The sequence below is a fragment of the Rhea pennata genome, chromosome 8 (assembly GCF_028389875.1).
Source record: "Rhea pennata isolate bPtePen1 chromosome 8, bPtePen1.pri, whole genome shotgun sequence".
NCBI lineage: Eukaryota > Metazoa > Chordata > Aves > Rheiformes > Rheidae > Rhea > Rhea pennata.
The window spans coordinates 31,260,329-31,270,401 of record NC_084670.1 but is presented as its reverse complement, the minus strand read 5'-3'; the positions used below and the strand labels follow the sequence as shown (position 1 = coordinate 31,270,401).

Genomic DNA, 10,073 nt, shown 5'->3' with positions numbered 1-10,073 from the left:
TAGACTGTAAGCTCTAAGGCCTCCTGAAGGCCTTAAGGCTCTTCCACTTGGGCAAAGAAAGATCAATGGAGGTTGTAGCAATGTACATGAATGATTGACAAAGTTAATGCTGAAGGAATGGTTCTTCAGTACTTTCTGTAGTACAAGAAGTACCAAGTAACATCATTACATGGGCTTAAAATCAAGTTTGTTTGGCTTTTCTGTAGACAGTGCGTAATTAAATTGCAGAATTCCCTGTCGTGTGATCTAAAGAAGCTGGGGGTAGTAACTACTTCAACAGATCAAACACCATCCTTCCATGAATTTAAGTTTAAAAAGCAGACAGATAGATGCAACCCAAGAAGTTTGATGGAAGATTGGTGGCATGTCAATAATTTTCGGCACACAGCTTGAGCATACAAAATGAAACGGTTGTTCAGTGGCTCTTGTTGGTTCCCTGTAGCATGAGTATGGCTCATAGCTTATTTGGACAAGCTCTTCGTTGTAATAGCTTATTTTTTGCTGTGAAGTGTTACCAGTGAAGTAAGCTCAAAAAGCATCTTCCTTCTGCCGTGCAAAATAGTGCATGCCAGGAAGATTTTAAGGCATGGACAGGAGTCTTCACCCAGAATCTAAAGCACATTTTGGGCAGAAGCTGGTCTTCATTGCAGCAAGGATGGGAGCAAAACAGCACTGGAGTCACTGCAAAAATAAAACTCCGCCGAAAGCCCAGGAGGTTTACTGCAGAAGAGTAAGTACTTTGTAATCTGTGGGGACGCTGAAGGGGCCTGTAGCCTGCATCCGCCCAGTACTGGAAGCTGGAACAGTAGGGTGTAGCACAGACAAATGTAAGTACTGTCAGATCAAATGCTTTGAGCATTGCATCTCTACCGTCCACGGTAGCTTGGTCTTGTTAAGCTTGAAAGAGCATACCTACTCGTTACTAGAGTTTCAGTCTCCTTTTGTTTGCAGCAATGCACATGAAGGTAACTGTACCTGTAATCGCCCCTCCTGGGGCCAAGGTGACCTGATGCAGGGTCAGGAGCACACTTTCGTCCCACGCACAGATGCCTGGGTACGCTGATAACGGAGGGAGGGAAGACATGCAAGTGCTCTCTCTTCTTGCTGCTCACTGCTCAGGGCACGATGGCCCAATGACTTCACTCCCTCTTCAGAACATGCAGGCCTTTACCCCATGACCCATGTCTTATTTTGTTCTTCATTTGAAATCTCACTTCTCTGTCAAGCTGCTTGTAGCATGCCTGTCTCAGTGCTGTTCTCTGATCTTCTAAGGCAGCAGCCCCAAAGAGCAATCAGTGGGACCCCAACTAGACTCAGTTGCTTGTTGGCCCACTCAAACTACATTAAAAGAAGCTGGAACTGACTTTTTTGTGCTCCCTTGAGCAACACATGCTATTGGTACTGCAAAACTGCAATGTGCCAACACAGGCTGTTAGGCCATTGCCAATAAGAAAAGTGATCCAGAAAATCCAACTTTCAAAGGCAGAAAAACTGTAAGAAGTCAGCTTATGTCTGGATTATGCATGTGATTTTCTTTCTTTTTTTTTTTTTTTTTTTTTTTTTTTTGTCACAAAGAAGTGTAATTGGCTCAAATTTTGAGAGCAGTGTAAATTTAATCAAGTTTTTGGGGTGCAACAAAATTACTGCTCTTGCAACTGTGGCTGTAAGGACACATAAAGTAAGTTGGATGGTGAGGATTCCTCACGGTTACTATACTGCATATAGTCACTTGAGAAATCCTGCACAGTACTACCAGGTTCCCTAGGCTGTCTGCAAGCACAAAGCAAAAGCAAAGTGTCTGCTGTACAACTAAGTGGCAGTCGCAAGAGTTTCACCCATCCACATGGGCTGCTCCGCGACACAGCGTGGCTTGGCTCCAGCTGGTGGCTAAGCTCAGAACTGGGACAGGCTAAAAACATGCACTCAAACATCTACGGCTGTTTGCTCAGCTGACAGACAGCAACTTGTTAAGCCCCAATCTCTGTTATGTCCCTGCTTCATTTTGCTTGTCTGCTGTTGGGAGAAGGTGGGTTGGAGAGCCTCCTCTTCGGGACAGGAAAAGAGCAGGAGGTCGAGTCCGGAGGAGAGCGTTGATCTACTTCATGGAGATGATGACCTTTCCGGTGGACCTGCGCTGCAGTACGTGGTTAAAAGCTTCATTTACCTGCAAACACAAAGCCCCAGGTGCTTACTCTGAGAGTGGGAAACAGCTTTGCGGGGAAGGAAATGGCAGAAGGAGAACACGTAGGAGAACTCAGTTTTGCATCAGCCTCTTGATGTTTGCAACGTTGCACAGCAAAAAAAACCCGAAAGACAAAATAAGTGTCTGGTTGTATTTATCTAGTTTGTACGATAGACTGTAATACAGTTTGTTTGGCATAAATAGTCCAGAATTTGCATGTGAGTCTGGGCTTTCTAGTGATAGGTTAAAATGACTCAGGACCAGACCAGCTCCTGCATATTTGACTGCCTTAAATCCCTGAATTTGCTGCATGTTGGTTACATCAATATTTTTGATGAGCTGAGCAGTTATTTAAGGATTAAAATACTATCAAACCATAAAAAAAAAAAGTGTTGTTTTGAACACCTTCAGAGGCTCTGAGAAAAATGTAAATAAAAAACATCACAATCAACTAAATCACCTCTAAAATGTTACCGCAACAACTTACTCTTTGAGAATACTCTTTGGTACAGTGTATGTGTTTTTCATATGACTGTTTACCATTTGGCATGTTGCAGTTTTGCAGTACCAAAACAGGAGTTAATGACTCCCTGGCTCAAACCCAAAGAAAGAAGATTAAAAAGAGTAAGGAAAAATGGGATTTCTTGATTTTTTTTGTTTCATAGGACTCCAGGGGTTTCTGTGCCAGCGGCTAACTACTCACAAAATCTTACTTTTACCCACAAAAAAGAACTTCACAAAAAATAATCCTGAGGAACCAGCTCTGCACGGCTCATGCAAGCATGCAACCTATGCAAGCATCTGAATAGAGCGACCAGCACTGCTCCCTTCCTGCTGTGTTTCCAGACATTTGTCTGGGCGGGATATTTAGAGGGTGACATCCACCTGCATCTCTGTCTCCTTAACCCATGAGATCAAACTCTGGAGAACACTGCAGAACCCTAACTGATCCAACAGCCTTTTCTTTCCACTGACCTCTGTCAGAGAAGCCTGTGTCCCATGAGGCCACACTGCTGTGAGCATCCCACCAGCACCTACCTCTTCCAGTTTGAAGATTGCTCCAACGTTAGGATGGATCTTTCCCTCCTGGCAATACTCAAGAACAGAGGAGATAGTGGAGGAGAAAACAGGGAAATTCTCTTTCTGGTAACGGCTCCAATACATTCCCATGGCAGACACGTTCTTCAGAAGCAGCAAGTTGGCAGGAATCGAGGGGATTTTTCCTCCAGCAAAACCTATCACCACAATCCTGCCCTCCCAAGCCAAACTGCAAGAAGGAGAGAAAGAAACTAGATTCACTGGAGGTCTCCTCAGAGCCTTTCCTCCAGGCAGTACTTGCATGCTGAGGAAGGCCAAAGAGCTGCTGATGCTCAGCTCTCCCCCAAGCTCAAACAAACTAGTGCCCAGAAAAGCTCTGGTCTGAACTGCTGTACTCCAGTATCAGTCTTCAGAGAACATACTCAAAACCCTAGCTACACACGCAAGGCCCTGTCCCACCCACACCTCCCTGGCATACCCAAGTTCTGCACCTGGGAGCTGGCCAGGTACCCATGGACCCTAAAGAGGTGTCCCAGGGGGCACCATGCTTGACACCCCTAATAAGCCATATATAGTCAACAAAAAGACCTTCAAACGTGTCAACAGGATCACCTGTGCTCGTATGGCTTTGTCCTAAGTTAGAGCAAGGTGCAGGACTCTTACTTCAGCGTACCTTTGCAGAGCTGCCTTGAAGATGTCCCCACCAACAGCCTCAACAGCCACGTCGGCCCCTCTGCCATCTGTGAGTCGCATCACTTCATCCCTCAGACTGCTCTGGCTGTAGTTCACGCTGTGGCTCGCGCCACTCTTCAGAGCCAGCTCGCACTTGGCGTCGCTTCCAGCCGCTGCTATCACCTGTGACCACGGAAAAATGCAGCATCCAGCACAAAAACAGCTCTGCTCAAAAAAGGGCAGAGTGTTTCAGGTGCCCTGTTGCGACCTGTGAGAGTTGGAAGCTTTAGCACTTCCATTATTCACCTCATTAAAGCTCCCACTGTCCTCTGCAAACTGAAAATGAGACAAAAATGACATCTCTCCTGTCCTCAGCTTTCCAGAAGAAGCAGGGCAGCAGCAGTCCTACAGAGCCATGTCACCCAAAGCGATACACCAGAAAGGGCAGAGGAAAACTCTCCTCCGTCAGAAGTCACAGTGGGACTTAGAGAAGTTGGGCTTCTGCCTGGGTTCAGCCTACTGCTCCCACAGGAAGCCTTAGAGATTTGAAGGCATCTATGTGCTTTGCAGGCAGCACCGTGACATGTGACGGCCCAAGACAAGATGTCCCCTACCAGGGAGAGGACTAGCCACCAAATCACTTTAGATTCAGTAACGCAACCTGGACTGGAGTTATCTCAGCACAGGTGTCTCTGGGATTTTGCTTAGCATCATGGTGTGACATAAACACTGTTTTTTCTTCAAAGAAGAACTAAGTTACTGTTTCCACAAGTGCCTGAATGACTTTGCAGCCTAGGGCCATAGACTTTCAACGAAAGCTAGGAACATGAGTATGTAAACCCCTTTGGAAAATGATGACCCACTGGGGAAATACAGACTGAGTACACTGCTCAAAGGGAGTAACGAAGATTTACAGCAGAGCCAGTGGAAGGTGGAAGAGAAAGAGGGGATATTGCAATTGGTAGGGGAAAAGCAGTTTAATAGGTCGCCGGTCTATCAGACCCAGCTAATACCTACTTTCAATTCCCTCCTCTGCCACTAAGTCACCGCAGCACTAGAGGCTGCTCTCAGCCCACGGAGCTGGTGGTGGTAGGTCCAGAAGGCAGAGGGCAGGAGGACTTGTTTGCCCTAAGGGGCTCTCTGTGCTGCCCCCTGCAAGGAGCTCTGGGTCCCCAGAGAAAGGAGGGCCCTGGAGCAGGGCGGCATGTGGCACTGGAGCGAGCACACCAGGGCAGACGCGTCGGTGGGAAGGAGAATATACCTTTGCCTTGAAAACATTGACAGCCAGGTCGATAACTGCAAGCCCTGTGGCACCAGCTCCCGCCGTCACCAGAACGGTTTCCCTGAGAGAGGGAAGGAGAAAGCAAGCGTCTGCGGCGCAGCAGAAGAGCACGTCATCGATTCCCGAGCGGCGTAACGCGTTGCACCGCCGCAGGAACCCCCAGCCGGCCGCCCGGGACGTGCTGGGCGCCACGGCGGGCGGACGGGGGCTCCTCCTGCCGTCTCCCCAGGATCAGCCAGATCAGGAGCGCTCCTCCTGCCCGAGTGCACAGCGAAACGATCCCATGAGCGAGACCTGCATTCGCCGCAGGACTTTATAAGCAGGGTGTAAAGAAAACGTCTCTCCTGCAGCGTTCAGCCAGGCCGTGCAAACGCCCCCGCTGCCGGCGGGGAGGAGGACTGCGCGAAGCAGGGTGTAGCAATGATTTCCGCGTGCTGTCCCCACCTTCGCTGTGACCTTCTGTACTAACGCCAGGAAGTTGCTTAATCCCTATGGCTTTCTTGGGTGACATTTCTCTGGTTCAGAGAAGCAGAGAACTCAGCGTTTCAGCTGACAAGTGCCACAGAAAAATTGAGTTTAAAAAAACTCCCACCCTCCGGCTCCCAAGCCGGGGTACGACAGAGCAACCCCGCTTCCCTGCAGCGGAGAGCGGCTGCCCCAGCGCCCCGCCGCGCGAGAAGCTCGAGTCAGGCGCGCACCGACAGGGCCGGCCAGCCCCGGGTGCAGCCACACCTGCCTCGCTTCCCAGGCCGGGGGAAGCAACGTTAACGGGGAATTAATCCCACGGCTGCGCAGCGCCCAGCGGTTCCACCGCGAACGTCGGACGCTTTGCAGAGAGCTCCCGTCCAACAGCTGTAAAGCTTGCGCTTTACCTCCGTGCTTTTCGTTCCCGGGACCTTTCCCCCGCCGACCCCGACGGCTGAGGACCGCTTGCACGCGACAGGCACCAGCCGTCGAGCCCGTCTCTCGCCGACTGCATCCCGCCCGGGCCTGCGCGGGCCTCACCTCCGAGGGCCCCCCCACCCCAGAGGTGGAGAAAACCACCAACGCGGAGCGAGCTGCGCGGACGGGACGGGATGCCGCGGGCTCGGCAAGGGGGAGAGGCGCCGGGGCGGCGTCGCGGTTCCCTCGCCACCCTCCGAAGCGCCGCCGCCGCTTACCCGGGCTGCACGCGCGCCCTGCGGCGGAGCAGCAGCGCGGCAGTGCCGTAGGCGACGGGCAGCGCGGCGGCGGCCTCGTGGGACACACCTCCGGGGATCTGCCACAGCATCTGCACGGAGACACGGGCAGCGCGCCGCCGGGCCGCCCAGGGCGGGCAGGGGGTCGCTCCCCTGCAGCAAGACCCCCGCCAGCCCCGGGCATGCCGTGCCCCGCGCTGCCGGCGGGGCCAAAGCCAGGGGAATAAAGCAACCCCGAAGGGGCGCGGAGCAGCAGCTCCGACGGGGCCAAAGCCCTGAACAACCCCCCCCCACCCCGCCCCGCGCCGCGGGCCAGCACCCGCGCTGCGCCGTTACCTTCTGATGGACGACACACTGCTGCGCCATAGCCGCGCCGGCCGTCACGCCGACCACCCGGCACCCCTGCCAAGGAGCCACCGCTGCCCGCGCCGCCCGCTCCGGCGGCTGCCTCCGACCCGAGCACCTCGTTTCCCTGCTCCCGCAGGAAGGGCCGCGCTCCGCGACCGCGCTGCCCGCACGTACTTCCCGCCCCGCGCCCCTGGCCCGGGAGGCCGCGGGCCGACGGCCGCCGCGCCGGCAGCGGCGCCTTCCCCCTGCCCGAGCGGCGCTCGCCTCCCGGGGTTCGCTCACCGCCTTCACGGCGCTCACGCCTTCCCCGGTCTCCGTCACCGTCCCCGAGAACTCCATTCCTGGGGGGCGACAAGGGCAGGCGCACGCTACGGACCCCGGCACAACCGCCCGGCGGCACGAGGGGCGCGCAGGCTCCAGCGGCCGGGGCGTCGCGGCGAACGCTCGGCCCGGCGCAGCCGGTTACGGCAGCGCGGCGCGGAGCAGCGGCCGGGACGCCCGGGTCACGAGGCGCCCGAGCCCGGGCGGGCACACGGAGAGGGTCTTTGGGCCGGGCGCCGCGGGAAGCCTGCAACGGCAGAGCAGCGGCTCGGCAGAGGGTGGCAGTACGAGCACGAGAGTCGGCAGCCGCTCGCTGGCGCAGCTCGCGAGCGCTCCTTACGGGAAATCCTGCGGCCCTGAGCAGCTCCAGGCTCAGGCCACAGGCATCCAGCCCTGCCCCAAGCTTCGCTGCGCTTCAGCTTTCGGGCGAGTTTAATATTCACTGTCCCTCTCCCCAGACAAGCATCAGCGCTCTTTGCACGCTGCTTTGCAAATGCAATTTTAGGCGGAGCGTTTTTTCAGAGGATGGTAAAACGTGGCCTCGTCTGCTCTGCGAAAACGCCTCGAGCCGGCCCCGGTAACGTTTGCGTACGCCGCTATCCTCCGGGGCTGCCGATCGGCTCTCAGTCCAATTAGAATTTATTACGCGCAGTCAGTTAGTCACTCCACACCTCCTGCACAAATCAGTCACCTCCTACTCACCAGGAGTGAACGGAAGAGTATGTTTTTCCTGATACAAACCCTGGCAGGCCAAGATATCTGCAAAATTTAACCCACAGTAATGAACACCCACTCGGACCTGCAAGACAGAAGGGGACAAACATAAATCTTTCCATTCGAGCAACAGCAGAAGGGTTTTAAATAGAGACTTACTGCCCTGAGCCTGCAGCAAAGCCTGGAAAAATAAATCCGGATCTCTCAAGCGCCCCACGCTATGCACCGCGCGGTCCCAGCTCTCGAGAGATACGGGAGCTTTCTAACTCAGGGGGTCTCAGACTCAGCTGCAGAAACTAGGGACGGCCACTGGTTTTGCCGTGGCCGCGTGGATTTGCCTCCCCCCCTGCAAGGTTTTCCACGGGACCTGATGGGAAACGGACAACCTTCACAGCAGACCAGTTATGGCACCGGGGCCACTTTTGTCCTGCCCCCCCCCCCCATTTTGGGATGATTTTTTTTTCCATGTATGTTGATCACAACAAGAGGCTTCTGGATTTCAGTCTACGTGAAACCTTCATCTGCTCACGTGCCCGTTCTGCGCTGTTTAGGAGCACACCTGGCACAGCAGGGCAGGGCAGGGCAAGGGGGGGGACGTGACTCGGTTTACCGGCGGCGCAGGGGGGTCCCGGCGCCGCGGCCGCTGTACCTGCTGGGGCTGCAGAGGAGGCGAGGGCACATCCCGCACCAGCAGCGGCTTCGCCAGCTCGGCGCACAGCGCCGCGCGGTAGCCCCGCGCGCCGCCTCTCCCGCAGCCTCGTCCCGGGACGCCGACCCTGAAACGCAGGCGCACGGGGGCCGCTCAGCCCACACAGGGGAGACCCGCGCCGCGCCGGGCCCTCGGCCCCGCTGCTGCATGGAGCGCGTCCGTCCACCACGGCCCCTTCTCCGTGGGGAGGAGGGATGGAGCAAGGGAAAGGGATGGAGAAAAGAGTGGGGAAAGGGGAAGGGATGGAGAAAAGAGTGGGGAAAGGGGAAGAAAAGGGACAAGGCACAGGGAAAGTGAAAGGCAAAGGGCCGGGGCAGAGGGAAAGGGAGGTGCCCTCTGCCCCGGCAGCGCAGCGCCCCGCACGGGCCCGCACCGCCGCGCCGCCGCCGCCATGACCCGCTCCATGATCCGCCCAGCCCGGCCCGGCCCGGCTCAGCCCGGCTCGGCTCGGCTCGGCCCGGCCGCTGCGGGCCTTCCGGGGGCCGCGTCGCGGCCGCGCCGCCTTGTCCCGCCCCGGGGCGGGCGCTGCCCCCGCTCACCCCACCGCGGCCGCTTCGCAAGGCCGCGCGGGTCCCCGGCCTCCCGCCGTGCTGCCCCCGCGAAATCCGGCGCTTCGGCCGTGTCTGGCACTTCCCGAGTGGGTTGAACGTCCAAATAGGGGCCAAGCGCCCGAAGCAGGCGCTGCGGCCCCGGCGGCCAGGCCCGCGGCGGGCTCTGCGGAGGGGTCTGGCGTCCCGCCGGCCGGTCACTCTGCGGGGACACCGGGCAGCCGGCAGCAGCTCTCGGCCGCCGCGCGCGGTCATGGCCGTGCGGCATCGCGCCGCTGTCCCAGACGGGGAAGGCGAGCAGGGACACCGGTGCCGAGAGGGCACCGGGTGAGTCAAAGCCCGGATGAGAAACCCAGAGCCGCTCGCTGACTCCTGATCCCATGGTCTAACCACAAGCCCGTCCTTTCCTGTCCAGGGACCTCCTGTTCCAAAGCCTCGCTCCCATTTACTTACAATTTTCAGAGAAAAGTGTATTTTCTGAAGCTGAAACATCTCACAGCAACTCAGAGTTTTGGTGGCGGGTGGCCCGTGCGTGGGAGAGGGGACACGAGGAAAAAAAATGGGGATCCCACTCGGCACCGCCTTTCTTACCGGGATCGCATCGAACGCTAGCCGTGGTGCAGCGCAGTTACACGAGGAGGCAGACGGCGGCGGGCACCAGCTGAGTGCTGATCCCGTTTGTAGTTACGCCAGGCCACGTTGTCACAAGATGTCATGCATGGTCTCAACCAGGGTCCTGCTCAAGGACCGTGTCCTGGCTCTTCTCCGAGGCAAGTGGATTTTTAAAATGCCAACTGTGGTCACAGAAGCTCCTCGCAGTACCACACTCTTCCCTGGAAAATCCAGCAGAGGGAGGAGAAATATCCTACACATTTCCCAGCGAGGCAAAACTCCACACTCCTGCGGAGCGAGAGCCCGAGACTTCGAGCGGTACCTGCGCAGACGGCCGGGCAGAGCGCGCTCGGCAGAGCGGACGCGTGTGGGAGTGGGAGTTCGGGCTCCTGAAATTAAAGCTCTGTGTCCACCAGACAGTCACGGCGTGGGCCCTCCCGTGTAAGCCGTCCTTCACATTTGCCCTACC

At 56.4% G+C, this 10,073-nt stretch overlaps 1 protein-coding gene across 1 annotated transcript; it reads right to left on the bottom strand.

Annotated features, from left to right (window-relative positions):
* Positions 1–1,593: 1,593 nt before the first annotated feature.
* On the bottom strand, positions 1,594–8,913 carry LOC134143423 (quinone oxidoreductase-like protein 2). Its single transcript, XM_062581497.1, has 10 exons — positions 8,818–8,913; positions 8,385–8,511; positions 7,724–7,820; positions 6,983–7,041; positions 6,689–6,754; positions 6,335–6,444; positions 5,154–5,235; positions 3,894–4,075; positions 3,221–3,449; positions 1,594–2,164 (listed from the first exon to the last, which is right to left on the bottom strand). The coding sequence occupies exons 1-10, from the start codon at positions 8,847–8,849 to the stop codon at positions 2,096–2,098; spliced, it is 1,053 nt and encodes a 350-aa protein (XP_062437481.1). The 5' UTR covers positions 8,850–8,913; the 3' UTR covers positions 1,594–2,095.
* Between the last annotated feature and the right edge of the window lie 1,160 nt (positions 8,914–10,073).

Bases quoted from the DNA above. Each gene is read 5' to 3' on its own strand.
- LOC134143423 (XM_062581497.1), bottom strand. From the start codon at position 8,849: ATGGAGCGGGTCATGGCGGCGGCGGCGCGGCG. The intron at 7,821-8,384 runs GTACAGCGGCCG...TCTGTCTTGCAG, and splicing joins CTCCTCTGCAGCCCCAGCAG to GTCCGAGTGGGTGTTCATTA. The intron at 3,450-3,893 runs GTACGCTGAAGT...TCCTTCTTGCAG, and splicing joins TTCAAGGCAGCTCTGCAAAG to TTTGGCTTGGGAGGGCAGGA.